This window comes from Elephas maximus, chromosome 24 (assembly GCF_024166365.1).
Source record: "Elephas maximus indicus isolate mEleMax1 chromosome 24, mEleMax1 primary haplotype, whole genome shotgun sequence".
Taxonomy (NCBI): Eukaryota; Metazoa; Chordata; class Mammalia; order Proboscidea; family Elephantidae; genus Elephas; species Elephas maximus.
In genome coordinates this window covers 37,314,963-37,340,553 of record NC_064842.1, presented here as the reverse complement: position 1 = coordinate 37,340,553, position 25,591 = coordinate 37,314,963, and the positions used below count along the sequence as shown (strand labels likewise).

General features: G+C 37.9%; 1 protein-coding gene across 7 annotated transcripts in view; it reads right to left on the bottom strand.

The window, feature by feature from the left end:
- Window positions 1–25,591, bottom strand: part of RABGAP1L (RAB GTPase activating protein 1 like) — a 739,959-nt gene that overhangs the window by 100,993 nt on the left and 613,375 nt on the right. Inside the window, exons 1-2 of one of the 7 annotated variants that reach the window (XM_049868627.1) lie at window positions 8,973–9,439; window positions 7,079–7,292 (exon numbers count right to left, since the gene is read on the bottom strand). The exons of the other annotated variants lie outside the window; for them this stretch is intronic. Of the exons in view, the coding sequence (XP_049724584.1) occupies window positions 7,079–7,189 (111 nt within the window). The 5' untranslated portion in view covers window positions 7,190–7,292; window positions 8,973–9,439. Of the gene's footprint in view, window positions 1–7,078; window positions 7,293–8,972; window positions 9,440–25,591 lie in introns of those variants that run through there. 7 annotated transcript variants of the gene reach the window in all.

Below are 25,591 nucleotides of genomic sequence, written 5' to 3'. Positions count from 1 at the left end.
GATAAATGCTCATTGTTGTGTGCCACTGAGATTTAAGGTTGTTCATTGTTCAGCAATATTTAAGAAAGTACAATAGAAGTAGTCTTTAAAAACCTCACCTGATTAATTAATGCTCTCCATTCCCTCTGTAAGGCAAATTGATAACTGGGGCATGCTGAACTCTTGTGGCTACTAGGCTGTTCCCACAGTTGAGTTTATGGTAAAAAATGAGTTTATTTCCTTGCATTTGTTCCCAAACCTGTTTCCGTTCATAATAAAATCAGTGTGAAGAGAAACTAAATTGCTGTCTCTATAAAAGCTAAGTTTAATTAATTGGAAAGACTTGACAAATATGAGTGGTTAAATACACAAGTCACTATCACATTAAATGGCAGGAATGCCTCTGTCACAGATGGAAAAAAGTTATAAAAATCTCTGTAGATTTTACCATTAGATTCCTTCACAAGTTTATTAATTTACAGCTCTTCTTTAAGGAAGCTTAAAGTGGAAAGGCAGTATGGATTCCAGCATTCCTATTCAAGGAAAGCGCCTACAATAGTAGGTCCTAATCCTATAACAAAATTGATAATGAGTATATATTTGTGTTTTAAGTTGAAATGTTTAAGTTAGTAGGTACCATTTTTTGTGATTTTCCTCCTGAACCAACTTTTTCTGTTAACCAGCCAACCATGTCAGATAAGAGGGCTTCTACAAGATTTCAGCCTGCTAGAAATTCCATTATGGGCATTACGGTCATAAGTGCTACAGCATTATTTTGGCCTTTTTTACAAATCCTATTTATAAACCAGCTTGAAGTCCTTGCAACCAGTTTGAATGCTGCAATTTGGTTTCACATTGAACTTCACTACTGTGCTGAGTTTTTGATGTAATACTGGTTTCTCTAATAATTTAAGCATCATTTTATATTTCTGTTAACCAAGCCTAAAATCTAGTTCATCAGATTTTTAAAATATAAGGACATCGTACGAGGAATAAAACCTGAATTCTTTTGACTTACAAAGCCCTATATCATCACCTGCCCACTAACTTCCTCCCCAACCTCATTTCTTTCTTTCACAGCCCTCCAAACACACTGACCCTCATAAACTGTGCAACCCAGGGACCTTTAAGGTCCTACTAATGTGATTCTAATTTTACCCATGAGAAGATCTGTGCTCAGAGGGGTTAAGTAACCTGCCCAAAGTCACAGAGCTAGTTGGGGGCAGAGTAGAATTAGAACCAAAGTAGTTTGGCTCCAGAATCTATGCTCAAAGGCTCTAATCTATACTCTCTGTAACACACACATATTTCAGCTGTAGAAATGAAAATACAAGTTTGATGATGACCCAAGATTTTGCAAATACCTTTGAATGGATATCAGAATATGATTTCTTTTCTAAATTTCAACATTTTGTTAATGAGGCGTCTATACATTTATAGCAATTAAACCTGTTATGGTCATAGTTTTAAAATGTGCCATTACTTTTTAAACTTTTCCCCCACAAACCTATTATTATGCCAGACTTCTCCCTGTTAATACTTTTATTCCATCATTAGTAGACTCTTTGGAGGTATTTGTCTGATACGTAACACTACCCAGGAATCTCAGAGTTGCCGCCTTTTTCCTCCACGTAGGTGAACTTCCAGTGCCGTATTTGTATCGTGACATCACTTTCCTCCCCAAATGGTTGATTAGACCAGTGATGGGCACCTGACCTAACAGTACTCAATTAATTCTCTCCACGGAATCTGGAGTTGAGATTGAGGGGTGGCAATTTAAACTCTCTGCATACGGCAGAACTGTAAATCTACATGCTGTATGGCAGCCATATTCTGCCATGGGAATGAAGAAGCAGAGAACTTGGGGATAAGCAGATAAATAAAGTAGACCTAAAAAGAGAAGTTAATTAGATGGCAAGAGACAGGGAGAGTGCCTGCCAGCATCAGTCTAGTACCAGCTCTATGCCTGGAAAACTCCTGCCCTTAACATTTAAAGGGACACACCCTGGTGTCCTTAAGATAAATTCCCTTTCTTGTTTACGATAGCTCAGGATTTTATTACTCGTAGCAATAACAATCTTACCTCGTATCAGAAGTGAGAAATGAAATGAGGGAAGATTTGGCTCCTTGTACTAAACAGAAAATAATGAAATGTTGCCAAAACATGCACATGTTAATTAACAATGAGAATTTCAAAAGTTCATATATATAGATATATTTTTAAATGGATGCATCTAAATTGACTTTATGTTTTATTCTTATCAATAATGAAAATGTATATCCAGTGAAGATTTAGAAATAAATGTATTGATTTTATTATTATTTTTCCCAATCTCTGGTACATGGAATTGCTCTGAATTTTTTTTTTTTTTTTTAATTTGGCATGCTTGACGAAATCTATGTGCCAACCCAATAAGGAGGAAATAATTACAGACTGTTCATCCTCATCTCTCATTTACAGAAGAGAGAGACTGTAGCTCCCAGAAAGAGCTCCCCTCTTTTGCTGGCACAGTGCTGCTATTTTGGTATTTGTCATTTAAGAACATTTATCCAATGCCCATACAGTATAGACATGTGTTAGTCTGGCTAAAAGGCTTTTATTAACACACAGTGTTCTAACCATAGAATAATCAAGTCTCTTGCAGAGATATCTAGACCTGGATTTCTACATGGGAACATGGTAAAGCCAGAGTGGGTCATCTTTCCTCCATGACATTCTAGAACTCCAACTTCCCCATCCAAGCTGGCACTGCAACAACCTTTCTCATGTTATAAGGTAGGAAGCTTACAGTAATTTTCAAATTATCTCTATCATTTACTCTTCACATATAGATCAGTGGCTACTTCTTCCTACATAATGTTACTGTGTCTACCCATCGCAAGGAGTCTGTGGGTAATACAAATGGTTAATGTGCTCGGCTGCTAACCGAAAAGTTGGAGGTTCGAGTCTGCTGAGACATGCCTTGGTAGAAAGGCCTGGTGATCTACTTCCAAAAAATCAACCACGAAAATACTATGAAGCTTAGTTCTACTCTGACACGCATGGGGCTGACATGAGTTGGAATCGACTTGACAGCAACTGGTACTCATTCCATTGCAAGAACTAACCAACTCTTCTCATCTGCATTACCGTAATGGCCTTTAAAATTTTTCCATGGATAATATGGCCTCTGCCAGTCCATTCTTATTGCTGTAATAATTGATAGCATCTACTGAGCAGTGGGATTGCCCCATATAAACTCCCTCCTTTAGGTTCTGCATTGCTTTTCACTATCCTGAGGCTCAAATCTACAATCCTCTGCACCATCTTCAGGGCAGAAGGCTTCAGTTCCCTGCAGGACCAATATTCTAACAGCAGTTCCCTAGTCAAACTAAGCTCAAAACAGTTAAAATAATTTGCCAGGGTGCCCCAATTAGTCCATTTTCTCATTTTTGTCTTCCCCTGTCCTTCTTCCACATCCCCATGGTGTCTTATCTATTCATTCCACTCTCTGCTTGAGGTCTTCTCCAGTATGAATAGCCGTTCCCTTAATGGGAAGGGAGACAATTAGTAAGCACTTTCGCTGTGCTAAACACTTTACAAGTGCCCTCCCATTTAGTCCTCACAGTAATCCAAATGACATAGTACTATTATTTCCCTCATTTTTCAGAGCCCTGGTGGCGCAGTGGTTAAGAGCTCAGCTGCTAAACAAAAAGTCAGCAGTTTGAACCCACCAGCCTTGGAAACCTTATGGGACAGCTCTACTCTGTCCTATAGGTGGCTATAAGTTGGAATCGACTCAACAGCAATGGTTTTTTTTTTTCAAACCAAGGCTTAGAAAAGTTAAATAATTTACTAGTAAGTAGCAGATCTAAAACTTGAACTAAGAACTGTGTAATTTTAAAGCCCCCCAAATAGTTATTTAACCTCTCAGCCTTTGTGCAAGCTGCTCCCACTGCTCAGAAAGGTCCTACCCACTTCTTTTGGCTGTCAAGCAACTCTCAGCCATCAAAGCCTAACTCAAGTTCTCCTACACCCTGTTGAAGGCTTTTCCATACTCTGCTTACCAATTAGTGGTTATTATTCTCTACTTTGCTCTACCCTATGATAGCAAATACTACCCTCGTAAATATTTATTTCTTTTGTCTCTCTAACTGGACTGTGAAGTCTTTGAACGAAGGGACATTCTATTTATGCCTAGCACACTATAAAACCCAGTGCCATTGAGTCGATTCCAACTCATAGAGACCCTAACCCAAAAATGTTTACAACTCATGCGACCCTAACCCAAAAATGTTTACAGTGTTATACACTGGCCTCAACTAACATACATCTGAAGGCAATGTTCCCCTCATAGCCACTTTATAGACTAAAAAGTTTACATAATTTCAGCAGGAAATAAGTGAACATCTAACCTGAACCATTCAAGTTTGCCAGAGTATGCATAGTGTTAGGGATTGAATTGTGCCTCCCTAAAGTATGTTGTAAATCCTAACCTCTATGCCTTATGGTTATAATCCTATTTGGAAATGGATCGTCTCTGTTATTTAATGAGACAGGATTAGTGTACAGTGTATTTTGAGATATAAAAGAGATTAAACGAGCAAGCAGGGATGGCGAAAGATAGATGCCAAGACACATGAAGATCTCCAAGTAACCAGGAAGCAGAAGCTGAATAGAAAAGGACCTTCCCCCAGAACTGACAGAGAGAGAAAGCCTTCCCCTAGAGCTAGTGCTCTGAATTGGGACTTCTAACCTCTCGAACTGTGCGAAAATAAATTTCAGTTTCTTAAAGCCGTCTATTTGTGGTATTTTTGTTATGGCAGCAATAGATAACTAAGACACATGATTATTAGGCTGGTTCACTATTTTCGGTATTAGATCGTGGAGTTTGTATTTAAATACATATTCAAAGCCTCCTTTGGAACTCATAGTATGTGTGAGATCTTTTCCCATCTGTCTCTCTTACACACACACACACACACACTGATAGCAGGATGTTCCCTATGACAAGGCCACTGCCTACAGCTTCCTCTGCCCTCTACCTTGTGTCGCTTCACATCTCTCCATTTTCATTTCTTTTCCCCTCTGGCTTAGAAAACTCCCCCAGGTTTTTGAAGGCTCAGCTCAGATCCCTTAAGAGGATCTTGACAAGACCACAGTACGAAAAGAACCAAAATTCTGAATTTCTGGATAAGTTTCCACGGTAGAATATTATGAAATTAATAGCTAAAGTGAAGCTTAAAGATTATCCAACAACAACAAAAAAAACCCCAACCCATTGCTCCATTGCTGTCGAGTCGATTCTGACTCATAGTGGCCCTACAGGACAAAGTAGAAGTGCACCGTGGCGTTTTCAAGGCTGTAATCTTTACAGAAGCAGATTGCTACATCTTTCTCCCATGGTGCAGCTGTTGGGAAGATTATTCAAAACCATGGACTATCCTGTCCTGATTCTGTCTATCTTGTGGGTAACTGAGGGTGAGCTATAATCTCCACATAGTATACATCGTTACAAAAAAACAACAATTATGTATGTTAACTGGAAAAGCATGCATCCAGAAGCATATAATGGCTCTGTATTTGCTTTCTTTGTCCAACTGATTCTTTTAAACTGCATCTATAAAACATCTTCAAAAGTGGAGAGAGTACAATGAATCCCTTTGTAGCCATCACTCAGTTTCAACAATTACTAGCACACAGTCATCTAGTTTCACTCACACCACCAACCCCTCTGCTACATCACCATTTATCTTTGCAGATATCTCATCCATAAAAATCTCATCCATAGCTACCTCAATATTTGTCTTTAAATCACTATTTTAAAACATAATCATAACATTATTGCACCTAAAACTTAATTTAAAATAGCATTAAATGTCTAAATCAGTGGTTAAATTTCTATGATTGCCTTAGGTTTTTTAGTTTGTTCAAATCAGCATCCTAACAAGGTCCATACATTGTACTTGGTTGATATGATCCTTCTATCTCTTTAGGCCATGGATTTCCTCTTTGCTTTTTTCACTGAATTTATTCATTGAAGGAATTTTTGTATTATGTTTTTAAGGTTCCTATGCCTTAAAATAGGGAAGTAGGATTTTATACTAAATCTGTTGCCATCGAGTCGATTCTGACTCATGGCAACCTTATAGGACAGAGCAGAACTGCTCCATAGGGTTTCCAAGGATATAATCTTTATGGAAGCAGACTACCACATCTTTCTCGTGCAGCTGGTGCGTTAGATCCGCCGACCTTTAGGTTACCAGCCAAGTACTTAACCACTGTACCACCAAGGCGCCTCTATTACGACATACTCTTTTATTCTGCTGCTTATGATTACTATTAAGTATGATGGATAAGAGTTTGTACAATAGTTAGAAAAGTCTGTTTAAAAAGCATGGATTATGGATATCTTAAATAATTCATTACCCATTGTAAGGATGACATCTATATAGAAGAAAAACGACGACAAACAAACACTTGCAAGAACTTCATTTTCTACATGAAAACAATTATGCCAGGACATGCACACTAAGACCTTCAGAGAACGGTTAAAAAAATTTTTTTTTTCCAAACATTAAATCCAAAATAAAATTGTACAAGATTTTATTTTCATAAGAGTTCCTCTTACTGGGAATTTAAAGATCCTTAAAATTATTTTGTTTTTTGATAGCTGAATTCTCAATGTGTGTTCAGGCCCAATGGTGGAAATGCTCTACTTCAAACAGGCTGAATTATGTGTGTAAATGTAGGTAGCCCTCACCTACTAACCATATACATACATACAAGGCAAACACTTGGGACAAACTGATGCTTGACATTGTAACAGTCTTCTCAACTTCAGGACATATGCAAGCATTAACATAAGCTTTACTTCTAAAATGCCTTAAATGCACTACCCGTTACCCTTAAATGCACTACTGCCTTTTAAGTGTTAATATACATAAATCACTGAAAACCTGTAGAGCTCGTTGCAGCCTGAGTAACACAAAGCCAACAGCAATACTTCTACTTTAACTCCCAGGAAGCTACACCTCAATTGCTACAGGAGTATTATTAATAGAAAAGAAAGAAAGAAAGAAAAAACAGCTCCAGAGTAGTGTGTAAGGCACCACCTACCATAGCCCTGGGTTTGCTGATGGCCACCAGACTTGTGAGGAAGTCTTCATCGTGCAGCTGGTTGAAAACATGGGCGTCATAGGCCACCATAATGGAGACTTCTTCCATCATCTTGTCAGCTGGCTTTTCCTCGGTAGAAGCTGCTGCCCCAGCTCCCAACCAGACTATCCAAGGAAAAATCCTAATGCAGCTCAACACCAAGGTACACACCCACCTGAGTTAGAGGGGGTGGAGTATCAAATATCCAGAAGGAAAATAAAAGTAGGTGCTACCACAGACTTGTCTAGCAGCTCACCCCCAGCAGAAAACTAAGGAAGGTCTCTTATCTACGCAGAAGCGTATACTCTAAACACCTGCATTCTTCACACAGCAGCTGGAAAACTCGGTTTCTGAAAACCTTCTTCACACTTCGAAAAAGGAAATAAAGTTGCCTGACTAGAAGTATCCTATAGCAAAAAACAAAAACAAACAGAACTGTTTAAATTTATGTTCTTGGTAATTAAAGATTTTTATAATAGTTCATCTTCTTATTTCAGTATTTCTATGAAGATTCTCCGTGGAGAAGGTGGGTTTTCTTAAAGTTCTTACTGCTTATTTTGTCACAAAGAAAATGAATACATGACCACCTTTAATTTTTTAGAATTTATAGAATTCTTGGTGCAGTTAAAAATTATCTCCTGAAGTATGAAAAAACGATTCTTTTCCCTCTCTGAGTTAATTCTGTTAAAAAAAGAATTATCAAGATATAAAAATGAAGCACAGACAGCAATATCAATTAATAACCCTCCCCCTTTCTCTTACTAAAAAACAAAAACAAAAATACCCAGTATTCTTAATTTTGAGAACTTAAGTTTTCTGTTGTTATTCAGAAAGTAATACAAGAGCCTCATTTATAAACTGATCATTTTTCTCCCACAGATAAAGTTTTCTTCATCTTTTATTTTTAAGGTCGGAGATTTCTTTTAATTTCCCCGATCAGCAAATAGCCCTAACTATTGGTGCCTTAGCCACCAGAAGAGTGTTTTATAAAAGTACAGCTGGAGACTGTAAATGAGCCACCATGTTCCCAGATGAAAAGTTTGAAAGCTGCCTACAATTATTATTATAAAGTTGCCTAAATTATCAGACAGAAAATATAATGTATGCAAATTTTTTAATCCCATGGAAAAAGTACTAAGCAAATAAAAGGGGGGGGAGGGCAGAGAAAGCTCCTCCTAAAGTTGTTTTTCTAAAATTCCTAATTAAGCCAATATTTTCTTTGCTTTTTAAATAATATTATGACACTGTAGTACTATGCAAAACATTATTTTTTAGAACCAGAAATCAATTTGGCAATGTTTGTATAAAATCAAGAGAGATATGGCTACTGATTGGAATTTTTAGTCCTAACTACCAACAGTATGTTGTCTTGGGTTTGTTTGCTTTTCAGAAAACAAACAAAACGGAGAATGAGATCTACAGTATCTACTTTTTCCATGTTTTCCTAAAGGAACTTCATTTATATTGATTATTAGTTAAATAGTAGTACCATGTTCCATTTAAACGTGAATAGGAATTTTCCAAGTGTCATAGCATTCTAGATTACACACACACACACGAGGAAAAAAAACACCCTATTGCTAGGAAACAGAAGCAAGTCTAATAGGCTTATTTGAACAAAAAATGCAATGCTTTAAATAAATCCTCAAAATTAAAACAGCTTCAAACTGTGTTTGACCCTTGTTAGAGCTAACAAAGCATTTTTACTTCATTTTTTTCCTACAATGCAGCTTTGTCTTCTTTCTGTTAAAAAAATTTTTTTTTCCAGCACAATTTTCTTAACGCTGACTAACCTGGTAAAAAATAAATGATGACCAGGTGATAAGGCATTACAAGGCGTCCAGGCAGTTCATACCTTTAGATTCCTTTTTATCTTTTCAGAAGCACTTTAAAAGATACTGTAATCCTCTTCCACACATTCACTAGCACCAGAAGATCTCAGACTTATCTTGCAGCACCATTTTCTGGATGTGAAAGCAATTCTTCTTGCTTTCATATTTTTCTTTGCTACAGTGACTCAGTGCTTCCGCACACTGATATCTGACTAAGGTGTACTGACAAAGACACCTGTTGCGGAAGGTAAAGAAACTACTTCCCATAATGCCTTACTCCCTGCTGGCAACCGCCCAGGGGCAAGCAAGAATTACAACCTCGTTTGAGCAGTCCCCTATGCACCCTGGGAGAGCACATTCAGTGTAACAATAGGTAATCTTCTTGGTTAAGAAGAACACTGATAACTCAAGAAAAAAGGAGCTTGGGAAAACAATATCAAATATAGTCTAGCTTATGTGTATTAAACTCATAAAACATTTAAGGCTTCAGGGCCTTAAACGTGCAAAACGTTTTTAGAAATATAATCAAAAGCTGTAAAGATAGTTTTAATTTTACATAAACAAACAAAAGCTAGCAACTTCAAATACAATCCTTTAAGAATTCTATACAGGTTCTTAGATAAATATTTTCACAGCTTCTAATTTATTGCCTTCAAAAGGCTGTTCTAATTAGCCACAGTGACTAGAATTACTAACATCTCATTGCTAAATCTAAGAGGTCCTCTAGTGTAGCCACCAGCACGTACATTTTTTAGAGCAAGGGCCCCCGAAATTTGGTTTGCACCCTCCATTTTCTGTCACCCATAAAATGCTCCTCCATACTTCACTGTCAGAGTTGGGGGAAAAAGAATTCAAGTGTTTCTCTTCTTATAAAATTAAATATATACTTGTAGTTACAAAGAAAAACATCCTTTTGGTAAGTGCTCTTTGAAAACTGATTATCTATTAGAAAAAATTTCGCTGAACTGGCTTTTTCTCTTTTCCTAAGCTATTTTCTCTGGTCTCAGAAATAACAGCCAAGCCAATACCCTCCCAAACTTCAGAAACTATTGTATGCAGCTGTTTACATACAGTCCTTTACTTCCTTGCAAGACATCTTGTTAATCTTTTTCCTTTTCCCTGGTGGATGAAGACCCACGTATCTCCCAAGCTTGCTTTCACCTGGGTTTCTGCAGCTATCTACTTCACACCTTGCAACTCCATGGGTTGGGGGTGGGGGGAAGAAGAGGTATGGGGGTGGAGAATTACCTAAGATCACAGGATGTAGTGCAGACACCACTATTTGCTGCTAGAATTTATCAGAAGAGGATTGTGTATCAAACGGGTGGTGGGAAAGGAGACATTTCTTATAAGCAAAAAGGTGGTCCCCAGTTCAAGCAGGAACTACCAGTGGGCTGTCTCAGGGCAAGTCATTTAACCTCTGTAGGTTTCAATTTCCTCATGGTCATGTAAATTGGGACAGATGGAATACAGCATAGGTTTTCCAAGTATGCTGAGAAAGAGTCAAAAGCAATGTGTCCTCTTTCCCTCCACTATGTTTTTAAATAGGCGGGGAGTGGAGGTGGGACTACCTTTTGAGACTTTATTAGAATAAGAAACAAAAGGTAACGCTAATCCCAGAACTTTCTTAGAAAGTTCCTCAGGATTGCTAAACATGTCCCAACAAATCTAGTCTACTTTGCACCCCAGTTTGGATTTACTGATGTCAGCTCTTTTGCCTGTATAAGAGGATTCAGTGATAGTTGCTCTACTTTTTATTAGGTACGTTACTCTTCAGTCTTTGTATTCAGAGGCCAAACTGGCTACAAATTTGCAAAAGCTTCTCCAGATCTGATTAAGACAAGAAAATTTTAATGAATAAGGTATCTCCAATGATTTTTAAATGCGGCTTTAAGAATTTACAGAGAATATCCCGTTCAAGTGACTGATCTTATCCAAATAGTAATTCTTCCAGGATTGTAGTTTTTTTTCCATGTATTTCATTTTTCTTGATGTTGAGAATACACATAGCAGAACATACACCAATTCACAGTTTCTACATGTATAATTCAGTGACATTGATTACATTTTTCGAGTTGCATAACCATTCTCACTCTCCTGTTCCAAATTGTTCCTTCCCCATTAACACAAGCTCACTGGCCCCTAAATCTCCTATATAATCTATCGAGTTGCTGTTAATAATTTGATCCCATATAGAAAGTGCACAATGCTCTAGGCAGACATTTTTTACTAGTAAGTTAAACCACTGTTAGGGACTCGAACTTTTTAACCAAAACTTATCTGGATCATACTTATTAAGTAAGAGTCAAATAAACCCACGTCCTGGCCTTTCGAAAACATTTATTCTCAAGTTCAGAAACGGCCAAAACAAAAATCAAGAAAGGCATGGATAAGATGTGGACATTATTACTGCATTCTCGACAAATGCGGCAAAGCAAAGTAGTTTCATTATGGGAGTAGAATTCTGTTACCTACCAGTCTTTTTTTACCAGTCAGGTAATGTACGTTAAAAAATGATCCCATCTCATGCTCTCGTGGCTGTTCCCGTGTCTCAGGTTCTACTTGGTGAAGATTCTTATCACAACAGCCATTAAAATCCGGATCAGGTGGAAAGGAAGACAAAACAATGGCAACAGAAATATGGTGTACAGGGCAGAAAGGTCTCCTGCCTCCCCCACATGTAGTCGGAGCCCTGCAGAGCCTCCAGCTCCGGACCAAGGGTCCTTCGCTTAGTTGGGCATGAACAGCCTTACAGATACATCTTAGTTCAAAGCTGCTCTCCTCATGTTAAAACAAGGATACGATCCAGAAGCCATCCTGAATAATTCAACATGAACATCCATGAAACACACAGGATTCAATTTGAAGGGATGTCCAAAATCACGAAATAGTCACAGTGTTGACACAGGGATAAAGAATTACCTAAAAGGAAGAAAAAACTCCTACGGCCACTTTCTTAATCACAGAAAACCTATATTCCAAGCAGGTTTCTATCTGCACTTAGGTGTGCACTTTACAGACTCCAAGTTCTCAAAGTGAGGAACAAAAGATAAAATAATATGCACATGAGAAAACATAGCAGTATCAATAGAAATAAGCTTTTTAGAATATTTTGGATTTCAGGATAACTCAGTAATGCCTACTGAGTTTTTACAGAGGGGAAACAACACAAAGTAAAAGAGATAAACAAGCAAAACCTTAGTTCTCTTGTAGTTAAAATCATGCAAAAACAAATAATACCATTACTCTCCTGTCAAATTCCAAACATTCAGCCCATTATCTTTCCTATCTTTTCTAGCAAAAGCTAGGCAAATTCAAAACCTCAGAAAACACAGGTTCTTAAAAAAAAAAAAAATGCCCCAGAGTTAAACTAAGAAAAGAAAAACCAGTGGGACATAAATGCTTGCTTAACAGGTATACTGGGTATCTAGCTTCCTCATTTGCATCTCACTACAAAGAATGAGGGTGAAGTGAGGGAGACTCCAGGTTATCAAAGAATAGCTGCAACTCTAACAATTCAGATTTTTACATCTCACTGCTTAACTCTAAAATCCGCAGCCAACACTTTCAGATTAAACTTTAAACAAACAAAAAAAACCATTGCCATCAAGTAGATTCTGACTCAAAGCGACCCTATAGGACTGGACAAAACTACCCCATAGGGTTTCCAAAGCCATAAATCTTTAGGGAAACAGACTGCCACGTCTTTTGAGGAGTGCCTGGTGGATTTGAAACGCTGATGTTTCGGTTAACAGTCAAGCGCTTAACCACTGCAGCACCACGGCTCCTGACATTAAACTTTACCCAACCAAAAATAGGAGCCCTGGTGGTGCAGTGATTAAGAGCTATGGCTGCTAACAAAAATGTCCACAGTTTGAATCCTTGGAAACCCTATGGGGCAGTTCTACTCCGTCCTATAGGGTTGCTTTTAGTAGGAATTCACTTGATGGCAACGGGTTTGGTTTAGTTTTTTAACCAAAAATACGTGTTTCAAGTGCTCCTAAGTATCCAGTGATTTTTGCTATCCCTCATAGATGTAGATGGTTTTAGTCGCATCTGAAAATGTTATCTTAAACTTCACCTTGTCTCATTTTGAGCAGAGGACACAACTGAATTCCAATTATAAATAATTTTACCTTAATTTCTAAAGCATTCAAATAATTTTTTAAAAAGTTTTACTAACAACCAAATCAAACCATTCCACATGGTTGATAGTCTACATTCATTTTCCGCAACTGGATGCCGTCATGAAACCACACACTTCTACTAATAAAAACCGTATTTCAATTGTTCCACACAGCAGTACCACGTTGGGCAGCCATACTGCATTACAAGAAAAAGACGAGCATTGGTCTCCAACCTTTTATTCATCTGGATCATTGTGGTACATGATTGCTGTGAAAGGGAATAAAAAACACTTTGTTGCAAAAAAAGCAATTTTAAAAATTGTTAAAATGTAAACAACTTCCCTACTGAAGTCTTTCCTCTAAGGCTACTAAACCACAGGTGTGACTTCCTGGCCTGGCCTGGCCTGGCCTTTGCTGGTCTTCCATTTTAAAGCTGCCATTGACCTCAGTAATCTTGGGGTCCCCTCCCCATAAGTCAGGCTGTGGAACCTGTTATATGTCACCCCCAAATCACTACCACCTATAGTGAAAACCAAGAGGACTTTTCCTTCTGATTTTCGGTAGAGAGAGAATAATAAAAATATTAAGACATGAGCTTATAAGATTGTGACAATTCTTAATTTGGCCCAGTTCTAAAAAAATAACAGGGTGATGGTTGCCCAATGTGATGAAAGTAATTAACGTCACTAAATTGAACATGTAAAAAAATGTTGAAATGGCAAATGTTCTGTTATATATATTTTTACCACAATAAAAAAATAATAATAACAGGACTGAAAGTCTTAGACCTTTTTCCAAGGATAAGAGAACTCTTCTTTTTAGACTCACCTTTAGGGAACAGGAATGGGGTGTGTGGTAGTTTTCGTTCAAGTGCTTATTTGTCACAAGTTCTTTCTGCAAGTCCATAACACTTGCTGCCCCAGACCCCTACCCGTAGTAAGAGAAAACTCCCTTTCCAATGGGCCCTCTGGCCTCTGAAGCAAGTTATACGTGGGCAGCTTACAACAGTGGGCTTGGCTGAAGTCATGCAGTGAAAACAGAATTTACTTGATGAATTTTATGATATGTAAATTATATCTCATTTTTAAAAAAAAAAACAGCATTTACTAATGCCTATTTTTTTTATAATGTATATGAGCCCTGGTGGTGCAGTGGGTAAGTGCTCAGCTGCTAACCGAAAGGTCAGTAGTTAGAACCCACCAGCTGCTCTGAGGAGAAAGATGTGGCAGTCTGCTTGTGTAAAGATTACCGGTTGCTGTCCAGTTGATTCTGACTCCTACAGTTTTGGAAACCCCATGGGGCCGTTCTACTCTGTCCTATAGGGTAGTTATGAGTCTGAATTGACTTGATGGCATTTTTGATAATGAGTAGGAGGGAGGCTTGCAGAATTTGTAAAATAGTAATTCATTCAATTTAGTTATGATAATTATCATAACTAACACTTACTAAACAATTTGTAATGATGATAAGGACAGCTAATATTTATTAAGTGCTCACTATGTCCTAGATAATTTCATCTAATCTTCACAATAAGTCAAAGCACTGGTGCTATAATTACCCATTTTGTAGATGAAGTAACTGAAGTGGAGAAGTTTAGCAATTTGACTCAATTCCCACAGCTAGAAATGAGCCTGATAGGATTCAAATCCAGGTGTGCCTGGCATCAAAGTACACACCAAAACCAGTCATCATTAAAAGATGATAAGGGAAGTAAGTAAACCTACACCGAGAATGGGCCACGTGTCAGACACTACTCTTTCTCAAGCACTGATATCTCCCATCTCCTGCACCTACTTTTCGGTTACACATTGTTAGGTTACAGAATATGATAGAGACTACGTCTGAAAAATAAACAATGGAATAACAAGAGATTGGGGTTGTAACAGAATGAAGCCCTTCTGCAGGCAGGGAAGGCTTTATAGAAGAGAAAAATGGGATTTGGAAGACAGAGTGAAATACTTTCTTTTACATGGAAAATGAAATTAGCCTGGCCAGAATGGGGACTTGATGATGGGCACAGGAGGAGGTAAGGTTTCAAAGGCAGATTGGAGTTTGCCTGTGGTAGGTTTTAAATATCAGGTCAACAAATTTGGAACATACGATGTGTAGGTCTAGGGCCATCGTTGAAGACTGCAAAGTTTTTTGCCTTTGTAGCCTGATTTTTGTTAATACCTGGGCTCCAGGGTCAGAAGAGCCTGGTCTGATACTTTGCTCTGTCACTCACTCGCTGTGTGACAATGAACAAATTATATAAGCTCCCTCAACCTTGGTTTTCTCATCAAAAATGAGAAAATAACAACAGTTTCGCTACGATGAAGAATAAAAGGCCAGTGGCACAGTGGTTAAGAGCTACGGCTGCTAACCAAAAGGTTGGCAGTTAGAATCCACCAGCTGCTCCTTGGAAACCCTATGGGGCAACTCTACTCTGGGTCTCTGTGAGTCAGAATCGACTCGATGGCAATGGATTAGTTTTTTTTTTTTGTCTTTAGCAAGAAGCCTGGCTCTGAAAAGCATTTGATTAATGTTAGGTACTGTTATTATCAATATTAATATAAATGACATCTGAAGGGACAAGGTCATCTATCTGCCAAAATCAGGAGATGGAGCTGCAACCTTTAAAAATGGGGAGGAGGGTTTCTCAGCATACTAGAACACAATGCCTCAATTTTCTTTCTATTTCCTTATCCAATTAATAAAAATCCAAGAGGGATAAATAAACTCTAATACTCTACCAGTTTTCCCTCAATACCTAATTTTTCTAGGAGTTGCTTTTTTGGGGGTAACTTGGAAATTAACACAAGTTCTTCTGTTGGAAATGACTGAGAGAGGTTAACCAAACCAACCCAAACTCGTTGCCCTTGAGTTGATTCTGACTCACAGCAACCCTATAGGACAGAGTAGAAGCGCCCAATAGGGTTTCCAAGGAGTAGCTAGTGGATTCAAACTGCCAATCTTTTGGTTAGCAGCCTAGCTCTTAGTTGGTGAAAAGCTTGATAATGTGGGGAAAGCAGGGAACTGCCACTAAGTTAGCTAAATGGAGCCCTGGTAGTGCAATGGTTAAGCACTTGGTTGCTAAAGGAAAGGCTGGCTGTTTGAACCCACCCAGCGGCTATGTGGGAGAAAGACCTTTTGATGTGATCCCATAAAGATCACAACCAAGAAAACTCTATGTGGCAGTATACTCTGTCACATGGGGTTGCTATGAGTTAGAATCCTCTCGATAGCACCCCTTAATAACAACATAGTTTAGCTGTTCTCCAGTTTCTTGACTGCAATGCAAAGAGAGTCTAATCAATTACCTGTTAAACTGAGCAATTGTGATGAGCAAATAAGGAACAAAGAGAGCATTTGTTGCATAATGATATTCATCTGTTATAACCTGATCAACGAAACATTGTGACTATGGGCTATTATGTGGAAATATATAATCCTTCTTTATAATTGTATTATAATAAGATTTTGTACTGTTCATTTCTATCTTAGAGTCAAAAAAATATCCTATGCAATGGTTTAGAGCTGCAGCTTATCCTGAAGCTTAGACTTGACCAATAAACCTGCAATTCAATCAGATACCAACTGAGTTTAAAATAGGGATGAACGGGGAAGGAGGAGAGAAGAAGAAATATTTAACTCCTACTGTGCTGGGGCAGCCACCACCACCTGTCAGTTTGTCTTACTGTGGTGGCCTGAGTGTTGCTATGATGCTGGAAGCAATGCCACCAGTATTTCAAATACCGGTAGGGTCATCCATGATAGACAGATTTCAGTGGAACTTCCAGACTAGGACAGAAAGGGCTGGCGCTCTACTTCCAAAAGTTAGCCAGTGAAAACCCTTTGGATCACAGAATATTGTCACAGAATAACTTTAACTTGCTTACTTTGTACGTGTCTTTAGGAGGTATCGCTCACTGGAGAAAGACGTCACGTTTGGTAAAATGGAGGACCAGTAAACATCAGGGAAATCCTCAAGGAGATGGACTGACCCAATGCTGCAACAATGGACTCAAACATACCAATGATCATGAACACGGCAAGGGACCAAGTGACATTCTGTTTTTTTATACATGGGGTTGCCATGAATGGGAGCCCACTTCATGGCAACTAACAGAACAATAACAAAAGTGCTGGGGCAGGGCTTTTAACTACATTATCTTATTGGTTTCGGATCTTTTTAGTCCTTACAACAATTCTGTGAATCTGGTTTTATGATTCCCATTTTATAGAAGAGGAAACAACTGCCCTGACTTTTTAAGTAATTTACTTAAAGTCACACTGTTAGTAAATCAGAGCCAGAAATAGGTGTGATTACAAAGACTCAGTTTTGCTTTTCTCACCTATGCTAGGTTGAATATAAGATGAATGCAGGAGAGAAGAAAGTAGATTCAATTCACCGTACTTGAATAGTTGAATGGTTGACTCCAGGCAATAAAAGCTTTTAAATTTCCCAAAGTGGACTCTATATGTCTCTTAGTATTTCTCTCTTAATATTATTTCATTGTATATTGAAAATATGAACTATGAACTCATATTGGATCTAAAAGCATTATTTATAAGGCATTTGCAAATATAAAGAAAAACATAAGACTGAAAGTAAACTCTATTTCTTTTCAAGTCACTGACAAGTACAACTCACAAAAGAACTGCTGCAATAAAAAATGCAACATCGACTGAGTCAACATTACTCGAATAACCTGTCAGTGGCAGCTTCCATGAGACTCCAAAATCCAAAAACCAAATCCATTGCTGTCAAGTCGGTTCTAACCCCTAGTGACCCTAAAGGACAGGGTAGAACTGCCCCTTAGAGTTTCTGAGACTGTAATCTTTACAGAAGCAGGTTGGCACATCTTTCTCCTGAGGAGCAGCGGAGGGGTTTGAATCGCTAACCTTTCGGTTAACAGCCAAGCATTCAACCACTGTGCCAGTGGTTTTGTATTTGCTTTAAGAATAAATGTAAATTGCTTAAATGATTAATAGTAAAATAATATTAACAAAAAATATATAGCAGACCCAATGTAGAAGATCTTTATATGAAAACTCTTTCCAGATCAACAACTTTATTTAAATCGCTTTCTGCATCCTTTAAGAGGGCACTCTTTATAATAGATTGGTAGACACCATCCCCCTGAAGATATTCTCAAACACGCACTCATTTCAAGTTTTTCCACTTAGTAAGGCAGCAGATCACAAAGTATAACAGCCTGGGCTCTAGAATCAGAGCCTTAAGCTTGAATCTCTACCCTGTCATTTCCTGCTGGCAGACAAACAACCTTTCTCCAGGTCTCAGGTTCTTCATCTGAAAAATGGGGTAAATGACAGAACAGATCTCACTGAGGTATTGCAAGGATTCAATGAGATAACACACGTAAAGTGCCTGGTCTAGGCATTAGTGTAGAGCTTAATAATTTTCTAATAGCGGTCGTAGTAACAGCAGTAGCAATGCCCAGAGCATTCTAGTTTCACTCATTTGAATGAGGGTTTATTTTTCATGCTAAAAATAAAAGTGATCATCTCCGATTTTAAAAATTTCATAAAGTATCATCAAAGACGAATATTTCTTTAGTCAGCTTGCTATTTTTAAAAAATTACAATTATCATGAAAGTCATAAAATTGTTGTTATTAGTTGCTGTCGGGTCAATTCCAGCTCATGGCAACCCCCAATGTGTGGAGTAGAACTGCCTCATAAGGTTTTCAAGGTCTTTGGAAGCGGAGTGCCATGCCTGTCTTCTGAGGCACCTCTGGGGATAAGTTCGAATCATCAACCTTTTAGCTAGTAGTCTAGTGCTTCACTGTCTGCACCACCCATGGATTTTAGATAGCTGAAATCCTTATCCTATAATTACTCTTCAAATTAAGGCAGAAGCTAAGAGATTACACTAGTGCCTACATGGTTGTCCAAGGGTATGTGGGAGCTCTACTTTCAGTCACAAATTCTAATATGATGCCATCTTTAGGCATGAAAACATACATGCTCTGTGATAAACCTTTTCTATTTAAAATGTCCACTAGGCATCTAAGAAAATCTTCAAAAGTTTTCAGAAAGAAGGCTTACAAAGAATTAGAGGCAAAACAAACAGCTCTCTGGCAATTTCTAAAACTGCTAGATACTCATTTCTTATTATGTTATCCTTGTTATCCTGTATTAAAATCTCAATATAACTCTTCAGTACAATTTTTTAAATGTTCAAAACTGTTATAAAACTATTGTTCATATTCATTTACCATACATTTCTAGAGACTTAATTATGCTATGTAATATGAGATTCTGATTTATAGTATTAAAACAACCAACTAAACCCACTGCTACTGAGTCAACTCCAACTCATAGAGACCCTATAGGACAAAACAGAACGGCCCCATATTGTTTCCAAGGAGTAGCTGGTGGATTCAAACTGCTGACTTTTTGGTTAGCACTTGTCTTGGACTGAACTGTGCCCCCTCAAAAATCTGCCGACTTAGTTGGGCCATGAGTCCCAGTATTGTACGACTGCCCAGCATTTTATGTGATTTCCCTACTTGTTGTAAATCCTATCACTATGATGTAATGAGCTGGATTAGTAGCAGTTATATTGATGAGATATACGAGATAAGATAGTGTCTTAAGCCAATCTCTCTGAGATATAAAAGAGAGAAGCAAGCAGAGATAGAGGGGGGCCTCATACCACCAAGAAAGCAGCGCAGGGAGCACAGCGCGTCCTTTGGACCTTCCTATGCAGAAATGCTCCCAGACTAAGGAAAGACTGATGACAAAGACCTTCCTCCAGAGCCGACAGAGAGAGAAAGCCTTCCCCTGGAGCCGGTGCCCCGAATTCAGTCTTCTAATCTACTGGACTGTGAGAGAATAAACTTCTCTTTGTTGAAGCCATCCACCTGTGGTACTTCTGTTACAGCAGCACTAGGTAACTAGACAGCAGCCAAGCTCTTAACCACTGTACCACCAGGGCTTCCAACGACCAACATCTAACTATTGTTGAAACGATAGTGAAACAAAGTTACTTTAACTAGCCAAGACTAGGGGGATGTTTATATATTATCAAATCTGCATAAATAATTAAATTGTAAAATGAATACGTATTAAATCTTAATGATTTGTGGAGACCATAAAACTCATGTAAATAATAGAACCTTTTGCGTCTCTTGATGGCCAGTGAGTTCTCTGACGCTTCATTACCGTCTCCACCACCGGTTGCCTTTGAATCAGCTCTGACTCATGGCAACCCCGTGTGTGTCAGGGTAGAACTGTGCTACACAGGGTTTTCAATGGCTGATTTTTGGACGTCAAACTCTAAGCCTTTCTTCTGAGGTGCCTCTGGGTGGAGTCAAACCTCCAACCTTTTGGTTAGCAGTCAAGTGTGTAAACGAACGTTTGCACTACCAGGGACTCTGGCACTTCACCACTTACTGGTATCTCTACTCTGAACAGTAGAAAAATTAGGACATAAGGGAAAATTCTAATCAGTGATTCTAATTGGTAGACCTTACTCCTGTCAAATGACTATGCAACAGGAATAAGTTAAAATAAATGCAAAGTTTAGTATTTGAGATTTTCAGCTATCAAATATTTCACACATACTTTCGACTTTCTGTTCCCACGTATAAACCAGAGAGCTGTTTCATTGAATGTTACGGACAAGCTGGCTCACAAGGTCGGTCAAATAAACTTAATGTTAAGCAAAAGTTTGTTATTGAACTTTATTAAATGAATGTGCCAATTAGCTAGGCCTGGAAATACACAACTGAAGCATTAATAACTGGCTGCTTTTATTAACAATTTTTTCACTATTAACGATCTTATGGATTTCTTTTTGTTCTGGTGAAACTGAATAGTAAACGAGTCTTGATGCTATCATGTTAATGTTCAAGGAGGCTAAACTTTACCCAGAACATTCTTTCTTTTCCTTCCCTCCCCTATCTCTCTCTCATATACATATTTGTGTATGTTCTTATAAAATTCTTTTTTAAACTATCTGACATATACTGTATTTATATCAGGTTACTTACTAAATAGCTGATGTTTATTATTCATCTTTAAACTAACTCCAGTTATTCTACACTGTTCTCTTTAGACAAGGGTTGACAATATAAATGAGATGTAAACACAGTGTATATGGTCTAACAAAGCATAGTTTATAAATGAGTTCTATATTAGTCAACTGTAGATGAACCATTCTATTATTTATAGTTAACTGCAGCTACCAGTAATTCAATATAGCTAAAAAAAAAAAAACTACTCTATTTTATGTTAGGGTAATGCCTTACTGAAGACATTCCATTAAAAAAAAAAAAAAACCTCTGGTATGTATAGAGGGTAATTAACTGTTATGCAAGATATCCCAGGAGTTCTTTCTTGTGAAAGAAAATAAGCTATGAATTTGCCTGAAGCCTCTCTACAAGACAGAGTTCAAAGGCAGCCATTTTGTAAAGCAGCTTCATTCTAAGATGAAAGTTCTCTTTAAAAGCACACATGCACTATTAACATAAGTTGGCTGTGCTGTTTTTATTGCTAGTATTTTTCTGCAAGTGGTCTTTAATGTTACAAGGCCACACCACACAAAGGGAGTAGTAAACAAATCTACTGGTACTTTGTCTTTATCCCTGGGCAGTTAAACAGAAGCAGAGTAGAAAACAGGTCTGAGATTTGTATAATAATAAAGCTTTTGTGTGTGTGTGTGTGTGTGTGTGTGTGTGTGTGTGTGTGTCATAGTGGGAAGACTTAAACCTCTGTCAATGTACAGGCCAAGACTGAGTGACAGTTAGGAATCTGACAGGACATTGTAATGTGATACCACCACCCCCCACCCTAACTTAGAGTGACTCTTCTGAGATCATCTCAAATAACTAAAAATAAAATCATTATAAGTAACATCAAATACTTCAATTTAATCTTCAAGCAATTCCCTCTCCTAAAACTTTAATATATTTCCTCTAAAAGCAATTAGCTTCTTAGCAACAAAGGGCAATACTGTAGAATTTTGTATCCAATGAATTAGAAAGTACTTCTTTACTCAGCATATATCTTTAGTAGGGTATTTTGTTGGACAAGGTGAACTAAAGCAAATGATGAACAGAGAACAATGCTACTAAGAAGATGAAAGGGGAAAGGAGACATTCAATTTAAATATACGGTGTTTTTTTATTTGTTTTTTGCTAAAAACAACCCACATAAAAATTAGTTACAAGAAGGCTGAAATCAGAATAAACTGAAGGTGAAGCAACTTCCTCTTGGTTTTGACGGCCAATAAACAAACACAGAAATTTAAAATAAATAAATCCTTCAAGCCTTTACTAGATATAGGCCTATTAGTTATTTTGGCAGTTGCTAAGCAACATCCTCTTCTGTAGAGCTAAAAAAAAAGAGCTAAAGCGCATGAAATTAGCAGGTCCGCCCTACCCACCAAAGGATAAATCAAACGCAAAATTAGGGAATAGCATTTGAAAAGTAAAAAGGAAAAAACCATTAGCTTGTTAATCAAGCTCTCAGAGAGGTTTAGTGACTTTTGCAATAGGGGTGAAGCATTTTGTTTTCCACTAGCACCAAATGTGAGGTATTTTAACACATTAATATGGTTAACTTTACTTATTATCATTATACTCACTTCTACACTCAGCAGCCTAATTATTTTGAATAAAAAAACTCAGATAAAATCAGATCAGGATACTCCGATTAGTACCAGTAAGGGTGAGCTCTACTGACCCCCTTTCTGTAATAGGTGTTGTTGGTGGGTGCCATTGAGATGATTTCCGACTCACAGCAACCTTATGTGACAGAGCAGAAGTGACCCATTGGGTTTTCTTGGCTGTAATCTGTATGGACAATGTTTTCTGCTATTCATAAGATTTTCACTGGCCAATTTTTGTTTTAGAAGCAGATCACCAGGTCTTTCTTCCTAGTCTGTCTTAGTCTGGAAGCTCCACTGAAACCTGTCCACCATGGGTGACCCTGCTGGTATTTGAAATACTGGTGGCATAGCTTCCAGCATCACAGCAACACGCAAGCTACACAGTAGAACATACTGACAGATGAGACAAAAATCCTCAAGACTGGAACAATAAGCAACATTATGATAAACAGAAAAGACTGAAGTTGTCAAGGATTTCATTTTACTTGGATCCACAGTGAACACCCATGGAATCAACAGTCAAGAAATCAAAGGATGTTATTGCATTGGGCAAATCTGTTGCAAAAGACCTCTTTGAGGTGTTAAAAAGAAAAGATGCTACTTTGAGGCCTGAGGTACACCTGATTCAAGCCATGGTAATTTCAATCGCCTCATATGCATGTGAAAGCTAGACAATGAATAAGAAAGACTGAAGAAGAATCGACGCATTTGAATTATGGTGTTGGTGAAGAATACTGAATATACCATGGACTGTCAGAAGAATGAACAAATCTGTCCTGGAAGAAGTACAGCTCCTTAGAAGCAAGGATGGTGAAACTTCATCTCACGTACTTTGGACATGTTATCAGGAGGGACCAGTCCCTGGAGAAGGACATCATGCTTGGTAAAGTAGGCAGTCAGCGAAAAAGAGGAAAACTTGCATTGAGACAGATTGACACAGTGGCTGCAACAATGGGCTCAAACATAGCATCAATTTGAGGATGGCACAGGACCAGGCAGTGCTTCTTTTTGTTGTACACACGGCTGCTATGAGTTGGAACTGACTCAACAGCACCTTAACAAATAACAACAATCTTTTTGGGACCATATTGGCAGGTCCTTCTCCTGTGGAGCTGTTGGGTAGGTCTGAACCTCAAATTCTCAGTTTCAAGGTATGTCAAGGTATGTCACCACCCTGGCTTATACTTAAAAAAAAACAAAACTATCTTGTTGTAACATGAAATTAGTAAAGGACAGCTTCATGATGCTGCTTAGAAATTACCAGATTCCTGAAAAATGTCTTCTTTAATGTCAACATTTTGGAATGACAACTATTTATTTGGAATGACAACTCAGTAAGTAAAGAGGAATGTTGCTTATCCAGCAGGTATAATAATGGAAACTTTTAAAAAAGGAATAGGCAAACAATTGAAGGGAAAACCACTGTAGAATTCCACCTGTTATAGGGGAGAGTAGAGAGGAAGTAGAATATACAGTGCATCGTTTTGAGAATTTCAGGGAAAATTCCCTACCCCACCACTTCACTTCTCCCTCTTCCTTGTTTTTAATATTATATTGAAAGTTGTGTAAATGGTGGGGGGTTGCAACTGCCAATCCGCTCACTCACAAAATCAATTCCTCCCAGAGTTTTCTTAAAGTCCACATTGAGCAAACCTTGAAGCAGATGCTGGTTAGTGAGGGCCAAGAAAAAGAACCTCACAATGTGAGCTTAGGTAGGCAGCTTCTTCCTTCAGGTCTCGCTCTTTATTTTAAAATGACAGCGTTGGACTAAATGATTAGCCCAGGCTACTTTAGTTTAACAATCCATGACTGTTATACAGAAATTGTTATCTATGAAAGAATTACTCAATCTTTAAACCTGCTCAGGTAGAATACTATCATCAGTTAATAGGATCTTTTGGGTGCTTTCTCTCTGTTTTTCCATAATAACATTGGCTCAGAACAAACTCTATAATCCACGCAAAGATCTAACTGTCCAGGTAAGAGCAAAAGAACAAGAGTCAACACACAGCTTGTAATAATATGCATGACTGAGCTATGAGATTTTAATGACTTTTATTTCCTTTTCATGACTTTTATTTCCTTTTCATGACCTACCAGAGTTAAATATGAGAGCAAATGCTCCAAATTGTAGAGTTCTTACATTGAGTCAGAGTCACACATAGGAGAGTTTTTCCACTTCAGTACGTGTTAACATTTGGGGCCAGATACTTCTTTGTTGTGGCAAGCTGCTCTGTGCATTGCACAATGTTTTACAGCGTCTCTGGCCTCTATACACTAGATACCAGTCGTATTCCGCTCCCCATCAGGGTGTGACAACCATAAATGTCTCCAGACTTTGCCAAATATACCCTAGGGGGACAAAACTAACCTCAGTTGAGAACCATATAGAACATATCGTATATTAAAATTACAGAAAGAGGTTATTTTTCATCCTAAATTGACCTCTAAGCATTAGGCTCTTTAAAATAACTTTTCTAATTTCAGCATTTGATGTTATCTCAGACCCTACTGAAAATGAGTGATAAATGAGTTATTGAACTAATATCTGTGAAGAACCTTCTTTTACTTTGACAAGGTTCTTGTCCTCATAGATGATAACCAGAACACTTAAACATTCTTAAAACTGGGAAATCACAAATCAGTCACTGACAATCATCTGTGGGTGTCACATTGTTATAGGTACTGTTTATATATGTCAGTATTAGTTTTATATACATATATATAGAAATATGCATTATTCAACTTCATCAATCAGTTCAATGAAGTAGCATTGATGAATTTTTGAAATGGGAGAGTTCTGAAGGGTGGTATATTTTCAGATTCTGAATTTATGTTGCTTATATTTCCAGCCCATAATTTGTTGATGAGTTTATCATCCAAAAGTTGACAAATTA